Below are 23,116 nucleotides of genomic sequence, written 5' to 3' on the forward strand. Positions count from 1 at the left end.
AGGGAACCAATCCTAAAAACTATTTTCAATAAAACATAAGGTTACAAAAAAATAATAGCTGTTGCAGATCTTCCAAGTCTTCCTGTTTTTCTTTAACAACGTCACATATCTTATTAACATTAGAAATGGAACCTGTCTACCTTTCCCCTACAAGGTATTGATGGTGTCTGAAGCTTTTCTCCATATTGCAACTTCTGTCAAAAAGAGAAACCAAGGGAGACAACCCGTAAATGTGTATCAGCCATCCAAGTGATCCATCCATCACCTATTAGGACTCATCCTATGGGGAATTTATGGTGACAGTGCTCGCCAATACACCCCCATGCAGCCTCAAATAGAGCACGCATTCAAATCAAAGTATGGGGGAAAAAAAAAAAAAGATAAGCACTAACAGAGGCTCCTTCTCTGTAGGGAATGTTAATTACCAGAGCACTCGGGCATGTTGCCGGTCCAGGAGCCGTTGACAGTGCAGTGTCGGGTGAGCAGGCCGGTTGAGTAGTAGCCCTCTCTGCAAGAGTAGGTAATAGATCTGGAAAACGTTAGGCCATCGTGGTTCAGGATCTGGGCATTGCGTGGAGTTCCTGGGTTTCCACAAGAGATCACTGAAGACGAAAGAGAAAAAAAGAGTTGGATTAGGTAATACTAATCTATGGACCACATCTGGAATGAACAGAGTCAAAGTCAGTAATGAGCGTGTGGGATTCCAAAAGTCTATACTATTCTTTTTTTTCTTCCCTTTTACATTTGTTCTTCACCCGCCCACCTTTCCACCACCATCACCGTTTTTCGTGAGCCCTACTTCGTGAGGAACTCTGCTCTGACTGACGCATCCTCTGCTCACAGCGATGGTCCTGTTGGTTACATTCTCCAGCTCGCCCCGAGCCCTCAGAGCCCCATGGGCTTTGCCCTCCTGTAATGACCAGATGTGGCCTGGCCCTTTGTAGTCGGTGCCAACAGAGAACAGGTGGGCATCCTTAGCCAGCGGGCATACCACACACCACAGAGGGAATGGGAACGAGTCAGGCAAGGGAGAGAGGAGTTGGCGGGTGGTGTGTGTGTGTGTGGTGTCACGGCCCTGCAGAAGGGTTGAAGCTTCTTTAAATAACAAACTGTTCACCAGCAGAATGTGGAAAGAAAAAGGTCTGTGTTTGCGGAGAGTAAGATAAATAAGGAAAATAAAAGAAACACAATAGAACTGCGCAATGTGGGAAAAAAAAATGCCAGGTTGTGTGTGGTCTTATTATTTTAGGGCGGCTGAAAATGAATAAAACACTTGGAGATCTGCCACCGGTTCATGCAGTGTCCAAAGTGTCCAAAAAAAAAAGACGACAAGCAACAAAATAACTCAAAATATTATTACTTAGAGTTGAGTTGAAACCCAATGGGAAAGGAAGTTTAGCAATAAAAATGAAACGTTGAAGCTACAGGAATGTTTTCGAAGCACAGATAAACCATGCATCATATTCAAAGTAACTTCTAATTAATTAAACTATTTTGAAAATGTCAGTTCTTTAGATCATTTTAAACCGTATCTTTCTATTATATGCTTGCTACTGTATGCAATATGTTTTGCATGAGATAAAAAAGTGGACCTTTTATACACTGTTTGTCATTTCTTTGTCCATTCCGAGCAATAATAAAGGATAGCGTAGAGCAAAAAGACCCAGATCGATTGGATCCACTCACTGCACTCTCAGAGAATCTGCTTTTGTCAGCAGCAGACCGGATGTGATTTTGCGCAAGGTAAAAAACAAAAACAAATGATAAGCTTTATGAGCTTTAATCAATACGGAAAACATTCTCTATTATTTCTCCCATTCTGCCTCACTCAATCGCTTTTTTGCAAACACACACAAAACACATGCAAATGGCCAATATGCCTCTTTATTCAATCAGCGGAGGCTGGGGCTAATTACACAATCAGTGACTACAGTCTAGATCAACAATCTATCACTTGGAATGTGCTATTCCCAGCTGGGGTATGTGGAGATCAGCTGGATCTGAATAACCATAACAATGTCGGGGTGAAGATGTCCAAGTACAAAATGCTTAACCAGATTCTGAAACATTCACCAAGGTGGAATATTATCTGGATGACGACATAACATCAACGCACATGAATAAATTTAATAAACAAATGATAATTAAAGTGAGTGAGAAAAAGGCTATTTCACGTTGGTTAACATAAGGGTCGATGTCTTAAACACACAGTGCATTAGTTGCTCAGTGAACATTAAATTCTACTTAAGTTATTGCACATCCAAACAGCTGGCCTGTTGCCGTGGTAGCAATCTAATCAGCAGCCCGCACGGGACTTTCTCCACCGATGTCCTCCAGCTCTCCATAATGAATCCCAAAGAAGGTCTCCAGTCACAGGTGTCCAGAATACTACTGGTTTAGTACCACCCAAAGCTCACCAAGCTCCCTCGCCATGAGCCAGACTTGGAACCCAAGTCTACTGGGTGTGGGTGCCACACTAATCTGTGCATTGATCTTCTCTCACCCTCCCTTCACCAGTCCCTCGATATGCACGTCTGTGTCTCGGGTAAGAGACACTTTCCGATACGCTGCTCACCCTATATTAAAAAAAAAAAAAGAGGCTAAACTCTTTTTGACCGACGGTGAACATACTTGACTTACCACCAAGTATGCATACAAGGCTCCGCGTTAGAGTAAGAGTAAGGGCTGGATAGCCAGGAGCAAGTGAGCTTCAGTAACTAACATTCCCACAGCTACCGGCACGGTGCAACACATGCCGATTAGAGGAAGAACTACCGTTACCCCTGCAGTACCTCTGCGAACGTGAAAGGACGAGAAGACAAGGTTGCAATCATCATTCATCCCGCTGAAAGCAAAATTTGACAATTGGCCAGACTCTTCTTCCAGGCAGGTTGGCATGAAACCTTCTGAGCTGTGTAATCCTGATTGTGAAACTGGAATCCATCACAACCCCCCCCCCCCCCCCTTTCCCCGACTACCAGTCCCATGTTTTGCCAGAGAAGAACAGATAAAAACACACACGCCTCGAGGGTCCGCGTGTGCACACGGCCTTACCGTGACACTCGGCCTGGGTGCCGAGCCAGGACCCGTTGGTGAGGCAGGTTCTCTCTGGAGAGCCCTTCAGCGCATAGCCCGGCTCGCAGCTGAAGCGGACGGCGGCGCCGGCCGTGAACTCCTCTCCCAGACGGATTCCGTGCACGGGGGTACCCGGGTCCCCACACAGCCCGGCGGCGTCGCCTGGAGGGGGGGGGGGAACAAAACGTCACCCGTGCAAGAACATGTTGAATCAGATGAGGTTTTTTTTTCGTTCCGTTGACCGTCCAAGTATTACGATGCATACTTTATAATTCCATTCCCTCTATTTAAAACACTTTACGAGGCACTGGTCAACACCGCTTCGTTAGTGCGCCGCTAAAAACGTGAGGTGAGAGAACCAAGCGCACCCCCGAATCCACATGAATGTCATGGATTGTGACATTAAACTGTCAGCATGCTATTATTCTGTCAGCTTGTTTGTGTGTTTCTGTCGCTGTCTATGTTTGAGTCCGATCTTTGTGAGTGGGCTTGTTTTGGCTTATTGGCAAATCGATGTACCGGGGAGGGTGGGGGGGGGGCAGACAGTATGGGGGCCGATGTCTTCATAGGGTTTCATAACCCAGCAGAGGTGTGGGCGCCACTTTTCTTCAGCGTAATATGAGCAGATTAAATAGTTTTACAGAAGACATTCACTCTGCCCTGGAGGCCCATTGATCAGACAGGCAGTTCCATCATTGCTCCACCTACTCCGCCCGTTGCCTGATAATAGCTTCTACCCAAACCCTTAAAAGTCTGTGATATTACATCTGAACAAAATATCTTAAACAAGGAGCGAGACGGACGATGCGAAAAAAGGGGGCTTCAGCACGACATAAAAATGTGCCGCTTCGTCCAGCTAAGGTTTGACAGCTATCAAAAAAAAAAAAAAAGAGGCTAGTGTCAGTTCAATCTCTCCAAATTCAGTTTTTCTGTACCGGAGCAGTGCGGCGGCGAGCCGCTCCACTGGCCGTCCAGCTGGCACATGCGCGTCGTGTTGCCGATGACGGCGCGCTGGCCGATGCAGCTGTAGCGGATGACCGAGCCGACCGTCCGCCGGTCGCCGGAGATCTGGGCGTAGGGGGGCATGCCGGGGCGGTCGCACAACACCACTGGGCGCCCAGAGCACAAGGGGGTGGGGGGGGGGAGGACAGAAAAGGAGGGATTAGTGTTTGAGTGGGGGGGTGGTCACGCCGGTGCCGCCGGCAATCCGCCCGCCCGAGGTACTCACGCAGGCACTTGGGCAGCGAGCGGTCCCAGGTGCCGTCCCCCTGGCAGGAGATGGAGCTGGTGCCCAGCAGGTAGTAGCCGGGGTTACAGCGGTAGGACACGGCGGTCTGGAAGCTGTAGCGATGCGGGCCGCTGGGCAGTACCTGCCTGATGCTGTTCTCTACGTGACCCGGCTCTGTGCAGTTCACAACTGAGAAAAAAGAGGCGGGGGGGGGGGGGATGCAACTTCGGGTAAGCGTTTCAGGCTGAATTTAAGAAATGATATAACCATTACTTCATGTATTTTGAACACACTTCAATTAGTTTTTTTTATTATTTCGCTTTCACTCTGTCCATTCATTTTCTCATCTACTGCTCCAGCTCATCTGGCCATTCATCCACCCGAATCCGAATGAAGTAGGAGGCAGACTCCGGAAATCAACATTTGCTTCATTAGACCGGTCTGCTGCTGGCCACTGTGGTGCGAAGACGGTGATGGATGGAGCGCTCGCAGGAGAAGAGGCACCGTGTCACTTTAGCACCAGATGGAGAGAGTTAGGCAAGGGGAGGATGAGGGATGAGTCAGGAGTGAATACATCGGCAGGGCTTGGGGGGGGGGGGAAGAGAGAGGGGTGTTGCTGCGAGGAAGAGGCCCTGATGGTGCAGAAAGTATTAAAATCCATTACAGAGCGTCAGACTTTGACTGCTACCGGCACCAATCCGTCGTGGAAACCTCAGGTACAGAACAAAAAAAAAATATATATATATAATGGATTGCCTCAACAAAGTCAGAGTACCGTGAGCAACAGTTGCTGTCTAGTCTATACTGTGAAACAAATATGTATCATGATGCCAAAACTCTAATGGCTTCTCAAATGCTATCCAAGCAGGCATTGTGCCCCAGTCTGCCTTGCCCCACGATTGTGCCTTTGCAAATTCCAAAATGAACACATTGTATGCTAATGTGCCTAAAATCTAGCTCATTTTTTATGCTCCAAAATTGGCCCGGGCACAGCTAAATTGCCCCCAAAATACCTACCATAAAGTGTCCTTTCCGGCAGAGTGCTGACCCGCGGTGCCGTCATTTACAACTAACAATAAAGTGGAATTCGAAGCAGTGGAGTTGCTTGAGCCCGGAGACTTGCCCATTTTGGAATTTGGCTTTTGGTTAAATGTGCTCTGGCATCACTGGCTCAAAAAGCGGCCCAACAGTCATCTGAAGTGACCGACCTCCAGGTCCATTCTTGTCTGTGGCCCAAGCGGGCTTGGCGAGAGGAAGAGAAGAATAAAAGTGAACGAGGGGAAGACGGGCAGAGGTAATTAATCTCCGTTCCACTCAGAAGCGGAGACCCCAGTAAACCTCTCCTCCTCCTCCTCCTCCTCCTCTTCCTCCTGGCCCGCTGCCAAGTAACTGCTCTGTGAGTGGTGTGTCAAGAGTTTCATTTATTTATTTATTTATTTATTTATTTATTTATTTCTGACTTCTGACTCTACCTTTGCATCGCTGACAAAGACAAATAAACACACCAGTTGTCCAAAGAATGCCGCGTTGCGGCTTTGTGGCCGTGGCTCAAATTGGTGGTGATTAGCGGGGGGGGAGCGGGGATGGTGGACTGCCTGGGCCTGTGGTGCTTTTCCTCCTCCCTGCATAATTGATGGGCCAACACACTTGTGTAGTTAAAATCTGGAGCGTTGCAATCATTAGTTGCAAACCCACCCGTACCGCTTTTTTTTTTCTTGTCCTGCCTTCTGTCTCTATCCGGTAAAATATCCTCCTTGTGGCCGATGGTTTGGATCAGCTAAGGAGAGGACGAATGAAGTGGATACCATCCCCGCATTTTTACCATTCCACACGGAGGAAGTGCACAGCAGACAGGAGAGGGCGCCTCACCAAAAAATGTCTGGAAGGCTGTAATTAAGGTGATAAATTGACAAAAAAAAAAAAAAAACTAGGCTACCCGCAACCTTGTTACACAAACACAGTCTCACGCTAAATGCACCTCAGCATCTGCATCCAAACGAGGCCCATCCCAATATGATGACACATCCACGCCACCGCCAGCATATTTAATGCGTACCTCTGCTTGCAGCCAAATGTACCCTTCTCTTTTCTTTTTTTTTTTAACGACTGAAAAATATTCCCATGGAGACTTGCGACCTCCTCATCCCTTCATGAATGTCTCCTCATTGAAATCAAACTCATAACTCAATCCGTCACTGATTCTGTCACCGGCCCTGTCAAGCTCAGGGCCTGACCTTGCGAGCGCCTCCTCTCTGCGCCTGTCACAAAGCCCTCGGTTGGCGGGGGGGGGGGAGGGGAGACAGACGCGTGAGCCGGGACGCGTCCGCCCTGTTGCAGAAACCCTGCCAAATTAAAAGTCTTCGCCCCGCTTCAAAGCGGCGCAGGATACTTCTTATTCCGTGCAAAAGGCAGCGTGCGGGGGTCTCACAAGGCGGCTGGCTGTCTGTCTGTCTTTCACACGAGCTCGAGGATCGTGTGATTGTTTTTTGGTCGTCTGCATGGTTATTAACCAGCTTTTCTTCACTGACAGGTGAGCCTTAGGGTGTAGCGGAGGTAGCTAGGGAAAGAGGCAATAACATCCGATGTGAATATTATATCCGGAAACTCCACCGACCAAATGGTGGAGACCCTGGTCATTAAGTAATCCAGGCTTCTCTTTTGGCTTTTCATTTCAATTTTAAACTGCCTCATCTCCAGTCTCTCAACAATTGGGGTCATCTGTGTTCACATAACATGAAACCTCTTATAAAACATTAGCTCATTTAATACTTGCCTTCACAGATGCCCCTGAAGGCAGGTATGTGGAACCCCCCCCCATCCCTCAGCATTATTTGTATACTCTTTTCTCCAAAACTCATACATATACAGTGTTGACCAACAAGCTCAGGCATCTGTCTGGCACTTACTTTTACACCTGGGGAGGGCGTTACTCCACTGCCCGTTGGCCTGGCAGGCGGATTTGACGGCGCCCTGCAGGACATAGCCGGTGTTGCAGACAAAGCGCACAGCGTCGTTTAGGTTGAACTGGGTTCCCTGGGTCACACCAAAGGTAGGGTTACCAGGGTGACCGCATGTGATGGCTGCGAGAGTGCGAGGAGAAAGGAAGTCGTGGTTACATATTTACATATATACGGCACTGGATAGAAAAGGTGATCTCAGCAGGGTTGTTTTTTTTTTACGGTAAACCTGAACATAAAAAGACAAAAAGAAACGTGTATAGTTGCCATGTGCCATGATTAATAAACAACACAATAATTGGGCTTTGAATAATTCTCATTCTCAAATTCACAAAGCTCAGTGATAATTTGGACTGTTCCTCTTTAGATGCTATTTTTTTGTGAATTGGACCTTTAGACCAGATCGCCCCCCCTTTAAATAATGTTGTATCCCAGAGTTGGCAACTTATGTTGTGATTAGTCATTGTTGAAAGGAATAAACATGTCCTAGTGTGACATTTTAGACGTAAGCCCTCATCTGATAATACATGTCTTTTTTACACTACACCACCCATAGCTTTGCTCGTAAAGTTGGCACTCACGGACGCAGACGGGGGTACGTCCCGACCAGCGGTGATCCTGTTCGCAGATTCGCACCGACACCCCAATGAGACGAAATCCAGGGTTACACTGGTACACAACGCTGCCTCGATAGTTATAATTCTCTCCATTGATTTGTCCGTTCACAATTGGCTCCGGGGTGCCGCAATGCCCAGCTGAGTGTGAAAAAAAAAAGTAAAAGTAAGTCTTTTGTAGGTATTTTTCTCTTTTTTATTTTTAATAATCATAACTCGAGACTTGAGTTATACTCATTTTCGGGTGCTGAGGGTCTCACCTAGACACTGGACCTGTGTTCCACTCCAAAGGCCATTGGACATACACTCTCGTACCCGAGAGCCTACCAAGGTATATCCTGTGTTGCAGGAGAAAATGGCAGTGGCTCCATACACGGTGAGCGTTCCAATCTTATTGCCGTTTGGTGGGGCCCCGAGGTCGCCGCAGGAGATGACTGAAGGAGAAAAAGCATGGAATTTAGTTACAATCCCAAAGGTTGAAAATACAGCCACAAGAATACTAATTTGTTTTGTCTTGTCTTTTGTCTTTGTTTTGGTTAGGAGATCAGTGGCTGTTTAGTTATCACAGTGGAATATCATACATTTGGATGCAAATACTATTCATGCTTTTAAGGGAATTCAGTCAAGAAACAGAGACAATTGGACCATGCACAATATTACTTACTCTCGCAGACTGGCCGTGGATCTGGGTAGTTCCAGGTGCTGTTGGCCTGGCAGCGAATGACCCTTTGCCCCCTGTAGTAATATCCGGGGTCACATATGAGCATCATCATTGTGTCGTATTGGTTTTGAGTACCGTAGATGAGCCTCCATCTCCCATGTTCCACAGCAGAGTGGCCAATGTCAGGACAGGTTACCGCTGGAGGATCAGAGGACAAACTTCATTAAATCAAACAGTAAATTAACGGGAAAAGTTGGGAAAAACCTTAAATATGGGCAAAATAAACCGCCGTTTCTATAGAAACTACTGCAAAAAAACTAAGCCAACGGCAAGACAAATACTCACGGACACATCTGGGTGGGGCTTCGATGGGGCTCCACCTCCCAGATTCCTGACAGATCACTGAGGTGGTGACAGGCCCCGCGAGCCGAAATCCGGGATTACACTGGTACGTGGCCCTGGCTCCTAAAGAGAAGTCCTGGCCCCCGATGCTGCCGTTGACTGGAGGCACTGGCATGCCGCAAGACGTGACTGGAAGGTGACCGACGGTGGGAAGGGAAGACGAAACATGTGGTTGGTAAAATGAAAGCACAGGTAGCAGGGTGTGTTTTAACAACCATCTTTGTATGCAGTATTTTGCTCACAATGGGCTTCCTGTACAAACAAACTCCGGAGCCGGCAATGATGTGCAGTAAACATTAGCTCAGGCTGCCATCTGCACTATAGTAAACAATAGAGTCTAGAGAGAGTGCACACAATTAATGTGGAGATTACACCTGGTGCAGACCTCACCAGGCACTGAATGACAGCCCTTCTGCTCCCTTTTTGGTTCAGCTGCTATTGCTAATAACTCTGGTTGGAAAGTAGACTCTGGAAGTTGGGTGTTAAAATGATGTGATGCTTTTGTGAGGGCATATAAAAGAAAATCTGAATTTATTGAATAAAGAAATGGATAAAACATGGTTCAATAGTAACTCAGCCTTGTAAAATCTAGTACAACTTTAAAAAGCAGTAATAACGTGAATATAAATAAAGTAACATTAGAAAAATAACCTTTTTAAGTTGAGGGGTCCTCAATATTGCCAATAGCAATTCCTTTATGTATTGTTTTCACTTAGTTCATTGAAAAATATATTCATAAATGTTCATTATTATTCATTCCATTCAATGAAAACAATGCATGAAGTTACTGTGACCATAATGCATGAGACTAACAAATCAAACAACTTTTCTAAGGTAAACCAAATACCATAAATCTCAGATTTTTTCAGAGCAGAATCTGTGGAACGGTGAAGTGAGCTTCCTTTAAGCACGCCTGAGGCACACTGTCAGCTGAAATCATACTTTAATCCTAAGCAAATGGATCCAATGTTTTTTCTTTTTTCAATCAACTTAAATCAAAACGACCCAACCTGTTAAATACAGTTGCTGCAAAAATGTGTTCCCTAAGTCAGCAAGCCAGTTCGGCAATGAGTGTTAAATTCTTCTTATTTTTTCTTTTGCAGGTTTTTCAGGTCAACTTCATTACTTATAAAAAGCGGCACCGGATGCAGAACGAGGTCAGTCACAATGACAACGACGCGGTAAAACTAAAGTCCCATCATTTCATGTATCAGTTAAATTTCAACTCACAATAATCTGGACCCACTCATCACTCATTTTTCACGACAACTTCCAAACTTTTCTCCCCCTTACCTTGGCAAAGGGGCACTGGTGCGTTCCACTGGTAGGTCCCCTGTGCAGTGCGGGTGCACGTGGCACTGCTCTGACCAATAAGCCGGAAGCCCTGGTCACAGCTGAAACGCAGCGTGCTGCCCAGCTTGGTGCCTGTGACACTGTGCACTGTGCCATTTGCGGGGTTGTTGGGAGGGCTACAGTAGGCGACTGGGAAAACAAGAAAAGAAACGCGTGAAGCCATAAATATGCACAGCGATGAAACTGAGCGCAACAAGCGTGAAAACCCCCAATGATGATGCAAGTTTTTTTTTTATTGAGGGAGAGAGAAGGATTAACATGTAGCGCCCAATCTCGTTCGCAGCCGTCCTCCACGCCGGACGTGGTGAAGGAGGATATATTAATAGACGCGCTGCAATGCAATCTCTTTAAAGCAAAGACCAGAGTGAAAAAACGCATTAAAGGTAACAAATGTTTGTCAACGGCCGCAGAGGAAAATCATTAAACGTTTGTGTTTGTTGACTAAATTGGCGCCTGCAATAATCATGTACAGCAGCATCCAAAATAGTCAAGCAACAGATCCAAGAATGAATAATAAGAAAATTAAGCAATATTAAATTGGTGATGTAACGGAACATGGCTACGAGACTCTGAAAATTGTGCTAATTGTGGAGACCAATTACAGAGAGGACTAATGACACAAACTAGATTATGACTCATTTCCCTTGATCACTATGACCAAATTAGTTCTATAAAAACAATAAAATGCCTTTTTTCAAGTCAGCGGGACATTTAAGTGCTATGCTATTTGACAGAATTAAGTATAAAGACTTGTGACTCAATGTCAGCGTTGTCATATCTATTCAGCATTCATGAGATCTTAGACAATCTCCATAGCTTCATCTACTAAGAGATCTAAGTATAGCATTAAAGTTTTACACAATTCCCATTCATCAAGGGGTACATTCAAAGTAATGCCATCACAGAGGCAAGGAATAGAACACGCAGAAACCCAACGAGTAAGTGCAATGATATTTAAAAAGCCTAAATGAGCTCATCCGTTTTCCTTAGCGAGGCCTCCTCCTGTCAGTCACCGTGACGGGCGGCTCCCAAATCCAGCCTTGGGTTCAATTCTCCACGTCTATCGTGTCTAACTCCTTGGCCCTTCTCTCAGTGTTCCTCACTACTTCGCCCTCTCCGCCTATTATAGTATACAGCTCGTCTCACTGCAATCAGCGCTGCAGCTCAGAGGAATAAGATCTACGTTGGCAGGTGACTGGATTGGAATAGATAATAGAGAGGAGGAGAGAGAGAGGGAGGGAGGGGGTTGGTGATACAAAAAAAAAAAAAACACATAAGGAGATAGCGAGGGGGGGTATAGCCGAGTCAGGCCGAGTGAAAGCGGGTTGAATCGATGGGGATGATGAACAAAATGATGCAAAAGACTAACAGCGAGGTAAATGATGGACGCAGAGAAGGAAAAAGAAAACTAAGATGGCTGCGGGCTGCTGGATGAGACGTCTGAAAGTTCGCGATGGAAGACCGGCCAATGGAGGAGAAAAAAAAAAAAAAAAAAAAAAAAGATGGATTGTGGATTGACGAAGGTCACAGCCGGATGCACGAGTCTGCCGGTGCCATCTGTTTCTTTCTCCGGACCGAGGTAGCATACAGAAGGCAACCCCACGTTAACCGTGGCAACTTCAGGAGTCTCAGCCATCACTTTAAGCCCGCGTGTCATTTAGTCTGCTACGGGCAAAAAAAAAATCCATCACGGCAAGGAGGGAAAAGAAGGGGAGATAAACGACAGAACATCCGGTTGGGGAGACAGAGCTCCACCGAGAGGAGAGAGGCGATTAGTCAAACTGGCTGAGTGGTGTTGATACAGAACGGAGGGAGCCTTTTAAATATTTACACAAGTCATAATTCAGAGCGAGTTGTGCAGGTGTAGCATACCAACAGACCTCACAAGGTGGGTCAGAAGAATTATAAGCAATAGAAAGAAAAAAAAAGAAAAACAACAGCGTTTGCTAATTTCCAGGCCTGTGCTGCAGAGCAAGGAGAGCTGCAGGTGCCCGCCTCCCCCCGGTACGTTGTCATGGAGATGGGTCATTTTCCTAGCAATTTCAGCTGAATTCGGCAGGCACATTTTGGTCTCGTTGGCATAGTAAAAAAAATAAAAATAAAGGCACTTCTGATGAGATCACACACACACACACAGAGATGACTAGAAATAACAATGCACGTCAGATAATACATTCTGAATGGACATTTATAGAAAAAGTCTCTGTATATGACTGCTCATGACTCACCTGAGTAGCGTATGCGAAAGCCTTTGTGGCGCGTTGTGTGGTCAAAGGACCAGTGCAAATAGACTCTGTTACTGGAGCTGGTGATGCTCAGTGGGTTAGAATAATTACCACTGAGGGTAATGAGAAGAGGGCTCTGTCTGGATGGGCCTGGATTGAGAGAGAGAGAGGGAGAACAAAAATAAATTACTATTATTGAGAAGAATTTCATTTTCAAAACCCCATGACTTTTTGCAGAAGAACGAGCGCGCTAATACGTTAATATAAATCACCCCTGGTCCCGGGTCTTGAAATAATACCTTGTTTTCCATCATTAATGCACATTACTAATTCAGCTTCTTCCCCGGCGTTTTTTTTTTTTTTTTTTTTCTCGCCTCACCGGGATCAGGGTTCTGTCTGGACCCTGGTCCTGCTTACTGCCGTGGCCCTGCTGTCACCTACCGCCTCCAACACTGTTATTAGTCACATTACTATTACTGTCAACATTAATGCACATCGATAAACACACAGTATTTGTGCTTTTTCTCGACCTCACAGGTTTCTATAGATGGTGGTTCTATCTGGACCGGGATCCTGACGCCTGCTGCTGCTGCCTTCGTTATTATTAGTGGTCACATTACTATTACTGCAGTCATTTAAACCAACGTCACTGACTTAGCTTTTTTCTTTCTTTTATCCCCACAGGTTTCTGTGGATGTTGTTGTATCCGATAGAATTTACACCTGAAGGTTGTTGTCCTTGCAGTGGTCCTGCACTCAGTGGGTTCTGAGAGACCGAGACTGTAGTTGCAGGTGGAGAGAGCTTTTCGCATTGGAGGTAAATTGCTCTGTGTGCCTCTAATCAGATTCAAATGGACTTGGGAGATGTAGATTTTCTGACACCATGAAAGGGAAAAAGCGTTGGATTTTCTATTACTAGATCTTCTGTGAGGGGCAGTACATTTGTGTGTCATTTTAGCATTTCATTGTGGAAATTGGTGCAATTAGTCTTTGGCTAAGGACATATGGGTGGGAGGGACTGTTGGGTAAATGGTAAGCATCACCCAGACGACGAATATAGCACGATGCGCTTGTTTCACACAAAGAAAAAGGTCCAAAGAAGCATGATACTGCTGACTAAATGACACAAACTCTAGTATGTGTTAGTGTGTACGTGTTCACTTCCAGGGCGAAAGCAGCGACTTACCATCAAAGATCTCGAGCTCATCAAACTGACGGCTGGTCTGGAAGTGTTCGATGGTGAAGGTGATATTGTAGCCAGGGTCTACTTTGACCACCCAGGAGCACGAATCAAAATGGGGGAAACCGTTGCCTGGTGACTGGCTCAAGATGACACCTGTGGAGGCTGTCAATACCTCATTCATGGGACAAGTGACTGTTGAGAGAAATAAAAGACAGAGGGAAAGAGAAATGTCAAGAATTTTGAAACACTGGAATAATGGTTTGTTTAAGATAAGCTTTATTTCCTTGCTCATTCTTTTTAGTGGATTTAAATTGGAAGCACACATTGGATTGGTTGGACCCATGTTGTTGTTGTTGTTGGAGGGCAACTCAAAGTGGCATAAAACACAAGCCAAGTCAAGCCACTTGTCACCCTGCTCCCAATGTGCAGTAAGTCAACCCAAGAGACGGCCGGTGTGTTTTGTAATTTGACTCATTTTAATGATTTGCTCAGTCAGATGTGATGCTAAAATAACACGTAATGCTTCCACCTACCTGGAAGTCCTTACCCCACCCCCCCCCCCCCCCCCTGCCTTTGGCATTCTTGTGGGATATCTCAATGACATCTGACATTTCAGTGTTTTTAGTAATTATAGGGCGATTTATGGCGCTCTTGTCTGTTGCCTTTTTTCTGTGATCTTTTAATCTACCAGAGCTGTCTGAATACACAATGGAACCACAGAAAAAAAAAAACTTTAACATGACAGGAAGCCAATGCTGTAATGATATCCCAATGCAACTGCCCAATAGTTTTCTTTCCCCTTCCCATTGTTCTTGCGGCTCAACTAATAGTCCTGAGTGCCGAAGCAGGGGACTGGGAATTAACTCTTAATATGATACCATTCTAAATTGACTGTTTTCCATTATAAATCAAGGCTTCCTATATCAGAAAGAATCATAAAGGCTTACCTTGGTATACCTAATGAAATGAACTGATAAGAGCCCCTAACAAAAGACCATTTCAGAAAATTTATTGCAGGACTAAAACGCATGACACATTTAAAAGATGCAGCAAATGTGATTAATAAAAAATTCTTGCACATGATCAGGTGTTGACATGACATATTTTGTGTGTCTTTGTGTGTTTATCAGCAGGTGGAGCAGGATATCTAGCCGGTGGTGTAAAGGCCCCCTGTTAATACTTTCAGCTTGTTCTGCCTGAGGATAGGAGAGCACTCGGCACCTGCCGGTCCTTCATTACAGTGGTGAAATAATGAATGCTCTGAATCGCATTCCAGCAGAGCCTCTTTTGCGGGACAATGTGTGAACTTGACACTCTGTGTGTGTGTGTGTGTGTGTGTGTGTTCATGAGGGCAGAACTTATTTAATCTGCAGGAAAAACATTACGGCAGACAGCCTGGGTTGAGCAGCATTTGCAAATGATATAAAAGCATTATTTTTTTTTTCATTTTGCTGTGCGCGTCAACCAGGTGGGATGTACGGCTTCGGGAGATTTCTGGGAAGCCGTCACTCAAAACATTCAGGGGACATTTTGCAAAAGTAATAAAATAACTGGGAGCAACATCTGTGCCAGTATAAAGACCCGCGCATGTACAACGGCGCATACTTCCTAATAGTGCCGTCATGTACGTACGTAATGTAGCATCTGCATGTGGAAGTAGATGTAAAACATTCTCCTCCAAATGTCCACAGAAGGACAATTACAAAAGTCTGTGAAATCCTTTTCAACATCAAGCACTCCAGCGGACGTCAAGACAAAACGCTTGAATTGATAGTGACACCGATTGTGCCGGGAAGTAGCACATAAAAGCTAAGCGTGAAGTTCATTAAACAATCAATTCTCTGAGAATGACATGTGTGCTGCCGGTGACCTTTCGAAAGGCTCCAACAGTGTCTTTAAAGCTGCAGTCAACTTGTCTCGGAGCTGACAGGCGCGGGGGCTCTTATCTATCCATACCTGCTATTTAGAAGAAGAAAAAAGGTGAGATTAGCAATGATAACGCTCGGAATTTAACTTCAATGAAACAAGGAATGGAATAAGCTTGTAGCGTGTACGTGGCATGCAACCGCTCCCAATAGAAAACGCTATGGAAGGCTTCTGCGCGCACGAGCACAGCTGTGCGTCTGCATCCATACGTAAACAATCGTGCACTCCAGTATGAAAGTAATGGCGTGCATAAATCCGCAATACATCAGACTTGAAGCACTACGCTGCCGTTCGAGATGCCTTTACTCGTGTCAGTATTTAATTAGCATAAGCTGTAGAGCAATAACAAGCTGATTGAAGGGGATGGGCCACAACGTAAGCATTAGAGTGGATCAGGGCCTAACAACTCGGGGAAGTCGGGTGACGACAATGCAGATGGGTAAGAAGGGGCAGCTGTAATCCATTCTGTAGGACTAAGAGAAGGGCAAATAGGAGATAGACAGCGAGGAGAGGGAGGCAAAAGGGCCCCGACAGGGGATGAAGAAAACGAGCTAGCTGGGAAACTAATGTGATGTGTGATTATGCAGGTTTTGAACCAGAAGTCTGTCTGGGGGATAAACACTGGGATTTGGGATCATCAGAGCTCATTGTGTTTCAATAATGAATTTAAGGAACAATTTGAAACTGATGCGGTGGCTCTGTGTGTGTGTGTGTGTGAGATGCTGGATCACGCTCCCTGTGGTCGCAGATGCAGTTAAGGGCTGAGGGTTCAATACAACCCAGTTCAATCAAATAGCAGGGAAATCAAATAATGCACAAATCAACTTGTTCCTCTAATGGCAGCCAATAAAAGAAAGGCTAAAGCCATTTGCCATCTGAACTGGCTATAATTCTCCAGATTAAAGAAAAGACCAGTAACCTGTATGTAAAGAAGGGTAAAAGCGTCCGAATACCGTGACCTGCGTTCTGTTTTGAGCCATAAGCCCAAAAACGCCATTAGAAAAAGAACAGGTAATTTAAGGGCATATTGGTTACATAAGAACAGCCAGCAAGTCGGTTACTGGTGAGTCAGGGGAGAGAAAGTGGCGGGTGAGGGCGGGGGGGGGGGGGAGTGCAGAGGACGCGAGACGAATACAGGCGCCAAAGGGGCGAGCGGCGGCACTGCAGAAGCGGGCTGCGCGCGGGGGGGGGGGGGGGGGGCGGCGCTCCTGCTCTCGGCTTTCGACAATGACAACGCTCACTGCTGCGGAACCCAAACACACACACACACACACACATGCGCCAGACCCCTGTGTGTGCAGGTTTATTCAGTGCACGTGTGCGCGGCGGCGGCGCGACGCGTGCAAACGGAGAGTGTCTGAGCGCCCGGCTTGTCGGGGGCTAGAAGGGGTGATTTGATAGGTGCAGCTGCAGCCGGCATGTCCCCTGCATTTCAATGAGCCCGAGCGCTTCGTCTCCTCGCTGCTCTCCAACGAAGTCACTCCCTGTACCTGCTCACTTTTTAAACTCCTGCTCGCTCGCTCGCTCACTCACTCGCCATCCCTCTGCTCATTTAGCAGACTCTCCTCTATCTTTCCAGACGGATTAACTCCCCCCCCCCCCCCCCTTCAGAATTATTCTTATTCAGAGCAATCCCAACCGTTTTCCTCCCATCCTACGCTCTCCCTCTCCCCTCTTCAATCTGCTTCTCGTTCATCAGTCGAAATGCCTCGCTTTCCTCTCTGCTCTCAACTTCCTTTTCGCTCTATTTTCTGAGTCCTTTAGCTTCAGCTATATGTGGCTCTCCTCTCCATCAACCAGGTCTGTCTGCGCCGGCAATGTGACAGCTTGCAGCAAGACTGAGTGGAACTGTTGGTGCCCCCCCCCCCCCACTATGAGTGTCTCTCAGCATAAGGTGAAAAATGAAAACGGGCCACATGAAACAGAAACATAAGCACATAAGTTGCAGGTGCGGTGAAAGGTTAGTTTGCGAAAGAAAGAAGTTCACGGGAGGAAAAAAAAAAAAATTCACTCACTCAAATTTCTTCACTTTTTTTTGACACTTTAAGTCTCCTCTGTGTCGTGGGCATATCTCTCTTTAAAATCTGCAAACACATGGATCCTTCTCCCCTGTCACCGCCCTCACACTTTCAGCAACTCTTCTTCCTTTTCCTTTCTTTTATCTCATGCTGAGAACATTTGCATATTTTTCCTATTTAGCACTGGAAATGAGTTGCATTCATCAAATACCACCTACATATCCCTCAAACAGAGTGAGACACAACAAATGGCAATGGCCGACAATTACCTTTTTTTTCCTTTTCAAAAGGAAGCAATGAAAAATATATGACTTTATAATATTATGTGGATGAGAAAAAAAACAGAGGGACCCTTCTATGCACCCAGTCTATTGCCCAGAGCCAAAGCATTGCACCCCACATACAAATGCTGTGATCATCCCTTGTGCTGGGAACACCGCACTCATTAATTCCTGTGGGAGGACAATATCTCAGCACGTAGGTGGCCCCACAACAGCCTCGTGGGAGCCTCGTATCATCCACGTAGATGGGAAAGTGCTGCCAGACTGATATGCAGCTACACCGCGCCGTAACTACGGGCAGAAAGTGCAGCTAAACAAGGCAGATGTCAAACTAGTCCACGGGTCTATGATTAGAGCATAACAATCATGGCGGACATTGGAGACAGTGTTTCCCTGGTGCTGTGACACATTTGTCAAACACATTTCCTCGTCACGTAGGCGAAGTGAAGTGAAGTGCCCTTATCTAGAGTATAGAGACAATTTAACTATTATTTTTATGGATGATGTACAGCACACCATGTAGCCAGTTGTATTTGGACTTGTATAGATCACAGGCTTACGTCAGTGTTCGCTCTGCTATTTGATCAGTCTTTGGAGATGATGTATTGGACCAACATATGGAGTACATATGGAGTTTTTGAGACTGTTGAGCTAAATAATCAAAAACAATGTCTGTACATATCAGTATTCATCACGTTTCCCAGAGCTAAACATTTTTCTTTTCTTTCTTTTCTTTTCAATTCTTTCATAATAGGGAGATCATATGAAAAGATAAAGCAGAAAGAGAAAAATGCACTAAATACAGCTAGAGGGGAACGCGTTATCGCAATGTAAAAAAAAAAAAAAATGGAAGATCATAGGTTTGATCCTTGGACCTGCAGGATAAAAATCAGGCATAGTGGATAAACAGTGCTGGCCGCTCCCCAACCTCCAAACATTAAGGGGCTCTCGAGTAAGGCCCTGAGAGATGCAGTGGTCATGGAAGTATAAAAGGGGAGGGCAGTGAAGATCAGCAAATCTTGGAAGTTCTCCAGAGCCGCAGACTCCCCCTTAAACCCAGCGCTCAAGTGCTCGCACGGCGCGGCCAACTGTGTTTGTGTAAAAAGGGCCGTCTTGAAAAAGACGGCACCGCCTCTGCTTGGGTACGTTTTCTAACCCAAGCCATTCACTCACCATCACATGACGGCGGAGGTCCCTCGAACTCCAAGTGCGTCCCCAACCGGCAGGTCAGGATGCTGTTTCCATTTAATTGGTAGCCGGGAAGACATCGGTAGCGCACTATATCACCTGAACAGAGAGAGATGGGTGAGGGAGCGGTACAGGTAATGAGGTCTGTAGAATCCATACGAGGAGAACAATCCAAAATGTCCTTATCCACCCACCAGGGCCCCTTAGCTAAATTAATCATGATCCATTGTGTGTCGTAAAAGTTTGCGGTGGGCAAAAGCACCGAAATGAATCCTCTTTGGGAATCCTATGTCAGTGTTGCTGCCTTTGTGTCTCTGAATAGCAACGCGGTGGGAGGTGTGCAAATAACCGGATAAGGAGAATTAATCTGCATTGTCTTCTGCAGGGGAGAAAGAGAGCACCTTCCTCAACTCCCTCTGGCTTTGTGATTATTTTGTCACAACCATTCATTTATAATGCTGCCTTCAAAAATCCCAGGGTTTTTGTTGTATCGCTCTGGTCTGTATTCAGTACAACCGTCTTATGAGGTTCGTAGTCAGTATCAGTCAGTAAACCTGGGCCAGTAAAATGTTGTAGCCAAAATGTGAACTGACAGTGGGATTAACTATTTAAAAGTCTCGATGGGGATTGACATCCATTGCTAAAAAGTGCCTGGATAGCAGCGGTGGTGGGTGGCTACGTGTGGATGAATATGCCTTTTAGTGACAGCATTTCCACCTACCTATTTTAAACTCTTTGCTTGCCATCAGGATCTCTGCATTAGGAATGATGGGGGGAGGCAGGCAGAACTGCAGCCTGTAAGCTACGTTCAGAGAATCAAAAGACATGAAAGGAGTCAAAGGCAGAACGTGCAAAATGTGGTAGAAAAAAAAAAAAAAAAAAATTGACCGGGTCGGAAGGGTCATTTGCCTACCTTGATGGCGGATACGGAATAGTCCGCCCTTCTCGGTGTTGCTGCGGAAACGTATCAACACCTGATTGGACGTGCTACTGGGCGGGTCATTTGGCTCCCCATCAGTGAACACTCCCAGTTTCCTGGCCGTCTCCTGCGGACCGTCCCTAACAGAGAAAAACGGAAAGAGCTCACGGGGTCAACTCGTACTTCAGTTGGATGATCATAAAAGGATGAGGACATCCCGTGGGTCGCCTTTGCTCAAATGCCCGCTCGGTCTCCAACCATAAAGTACCTTGCGCCCCCCCCCCCCTCCTTGTGAGGCATATCTGTGAGAAAACCAAACAAAAGCCACATGCCAGATGAGGTTGTCAAGCAGCTTCCCGGTCAGCAGACTCCGACCAAGCCGCTCTCACTCCATCATACCCAATAAACCCGGGCTGCTCTAGGTGATTACGTTGAAATAAGGTAAAAAAATACAATAAAATGACAGACGAGCATGGAATGACAGGTCTGCCATCCAATAGGAGCGTGTCTGGACGCTGCGCACCGGCCTTGGCGGGTCCCCTGGCGTGGGCAAGGCCGATTAAGCCGGCTCCCAGATTCCTGCCACAACCATTCAGCTTAAAAACCATCTGTCTTTGGCTGTCAGACTGGGCATGGGAGATTACAAGCGGCTCTGGGAACGGCTGGCTGGGGAGCGCTGCCTGACAGCCCTCTAGCCAAGCCGCCATTACGGGGCCCATTTCCTTGGCTCAGTGGATAGACACACCAGCGGTTGGGAACTGGAAACTGGGGAACATGATAGTCCACATCTTGGCTGTGCGCGCGCTCGCCGAGAAAGATCAGAACCGAGGGGGGGGCGCTTTACGGACGATCGACAAGGCAGTAAAAAGTAGGACATTTTGGCTCGCGTTAGTAACGCACGCCGCTCCTCCTTGTGCTACAAAGATTTCTACGAGCAGCGCAATCCATTACGCGTAGAGATGTATCAACCCTCTTCCGTGTGGACCTTTTCGTGAGGTTGTCAAGTTGGCAGGTTGATGGGCAGTCAGGCCCCGGCCTCACCGAGAGCTGGGTCCTTTGAAGCTTGAGAGGGGAGTGGGGGGTGGGGGGGGTGGGGGGGTCAACTGTGACTGGCAACCGTCATGCATGAAAAATCCTGTCTTTGAAAGGGGGGAGGGGGAGGGGGGACATATGGCAAGCCCCGGCGCGCTTTATGGATATGAAGAAAGGAAATGCACACACCTGCTGTATACCTGTCCAAACATAAACACACAAAAAGAAGAACACACACGTCCACCAGGCTAAAACATTCTCTCTCTCTCTCTCTCTCTCTCTCTCTCTCGGGAAAGGGTTTTTGTTAAGGGAGGCGTACATCATACATGATGATTAGAGGGTCGAAAAGACCTTCACAGGCCTTGTGATGTTGGTTTAGTTAATACACTAGTAAATTGGTAAAATATCATTTCAGGGGAACATTATCTGACATGTCATGGTGCATTTTATAGACACAGTATTTTGTCGTTTCTCACCAAAGGGTGATGAAATTGTGCGGCCCGTGAATCTGCAGCAGGGTGAAGTTGATTTTGATGCCGAAGCCATGAGCCACCGTGATCAGCCAGGAGCAGTCAGCCGAGCTCGGGTACTCCTCCGGGTAACCCGGGGAGAAAATGGTCCCATTGTCTGATGTGATGTTCCCACCGCAAGGCACTGAGGAGGAGAAGAGGAGAGGGAGAAAGGGTGGCAGAGTATATATATCAGTGGGCCAAGAATACAACAGGACACATCCATAATTCAGCTGCAATCGGTTGAAAAAGGGGGGGGGGGGGGGGGGGATTTTTCATCCCCTGCTTCTTCTGCTTCTCGTCTCAGTGTCTCTCTCCTCCTCTCCTTTACTCTTCGTCTAGTGCCCAGGCGCTTGTCTGAGCTAAAGATTAGCCGGTAAAGCCTGTTAGCAAGTGGGGACTTGGATGGAGTGTTTTGCTCAGATAAGGCCTCAACCCTTTCCCACCGGGGTGAACAGCGAGAGGCGAGGGGTTAGTGTGGACTGGGCTTTTAAAGGGCTGTGTGTATAGAGTCAGTGCATGAGAAGTGGATATGTGTGTGCAAACGTATTAGTTTGAGTGACGGGAAAGGTAAAAACAGGATGTCCATGTCAGAGCTGACAAAACTCTAGAACCCCTCAATCAAGTCCGTGGATGCCTGACATGCTGAGGTAAAAAAAAGAGAAAGAATATATATACACTACTTGTACTACTAAAAAACAGTCTGGCTAATAGTCAGTCTCACACACACACACACACACACACTCCAATCTGCATGCATAGCAATTGTAAATATTTTTCAAATATTCCTCAGGAGACTCGGGAGGCTCTAACCAACTTTACGATTACGAAGCTTAACATTCCAGCTGGTGCCCTTAGAGGAACCCCATGTTCACTTTGGCGAAGCATGAAAAATCCGGAAGGAGTGCTAATCGCAGAAGAACAGAAATCTTAAGCAACCCAGACGAGCATTTAGCTTAGCTTTAGCTTAAGGGGAAATGATGTTTCCAAACGGCGTGCTTGCATTGTGTGCATGCAGAACAATATCTGTAAAAACAATGAAACTAAATAAAATGCATAATTATTTTGTCAATTTGCCAAATATTTAACAGGATCTGATGGGATTCATGGGACTGAGAGTCAACGATTTAACACCGATTCTACGATGATTGACCACCAAGACGCGGCGGTTTCTCACAAAATATCTGGCGTCTCACAAATACGCCGGACATCATATCGGCAAAGTCACGTGTGACCTCGGAGGACTTTAAATACCATGAGAGTCATGAGGACCTTCCTTATTAAAAATCCCCCCAGAAGAACTTGGCAGGGGGTCTATTTGATGGATTAGACAAAAAGTGGAGGCCTGTTGGATTCGAATGGCATAAATCAACTTCGATGTTGATTGATGTGGATTAACTGCTCATTAGTTCACGGGCTATATGAGCTACATTCAAATACTAATTTACACATTGGTTACCATGGCAACGGTGGAAATCTTGTTACGAGGCACGCTTGTGTAAGCTCTTGCTTCTGCCTGGTTTAGTTGCATTAATGACAGACAAAT

At 46.3% G+C, this 23,116-nt stretch overlaps 1 protein-coding gene across 1 annotated transcript in view; it reads right to left on the minus strand.

The window, feature by feature from the left end:
• Nucleotides 1-23,116, minus strand: part of csmd2 (CUB and Sushi multiple domains 2) — a 169,179-nt gene that overhangs the window by 13,573 nt on the left and 132,490 nt on the right. Inside the window, exons 44-59 of the mRNA XM_037474374.2 lie at nt 21,538-21,715; nt 20,024-20,169; nt 19,832-19,912; nt 19,096-19,209; nt 13,701-13,889; nt 12,519-12,665; nt 10,231-10,419; nt 8,881-9,066; nt 8,539-8,733; nt 8,135-8,308; nt 7,842-8,015; nt 7,210-7,383; nt 4,304-4,492; nt 4,011-4,184; nt 3,055-3,237; nt 426-602 (exon numbers count right to left, since the gene is read on the minus strand). Of these exons, the coding sequence (XP_037330271.2) occupies nt 426-602; nt 3,055-3,237; nt 4,011-4,184; nt 4,304-4,492; nt 7,210-7,383; nt 7,842-8,015; nt 8,135-8,308; nt 8,539-8,733; nt 8,881-9,066; nt 10,231-10,419; nt 12,519-12,665; nt 13,701-13,889; nt 19,096-19,209; nt 19,832-19,912; nt 20,024-20,169; nt 21,538-21,715 (2,670 nt within the window). The remainder of the gene's footprint in view (nt 1-425; nt 603-3,054; nt 3,238-4,010; nt 4,185-4,303; nt 4,493-7,209; nt 7,384-7,841; nt 8,016-8,134; nt 8,309-8,538; nt 8,734-8,880; nt 9,067-10,230; nt 10,420-12,518; nt 12,666-13,700; nt 13,890-19,095; nt 19,210-19,831; nt 19,913-20,023; nt 20,170-21,537; nt 21,716-23,116) is intronic.

This window comes from Pungitius pungitius, chromosome 17 (genome assembly GCF_949316345.1).
Source record: "Pungitius pungitius chromosome 17, fPunPun2.1, whole genome shotgun sequence".
NCBI lineage: Eukaryota > Metazoa > Chordata > Actinopteri > Perciformes > Gasterosteidae > Pungitius > Pungitius pungitius.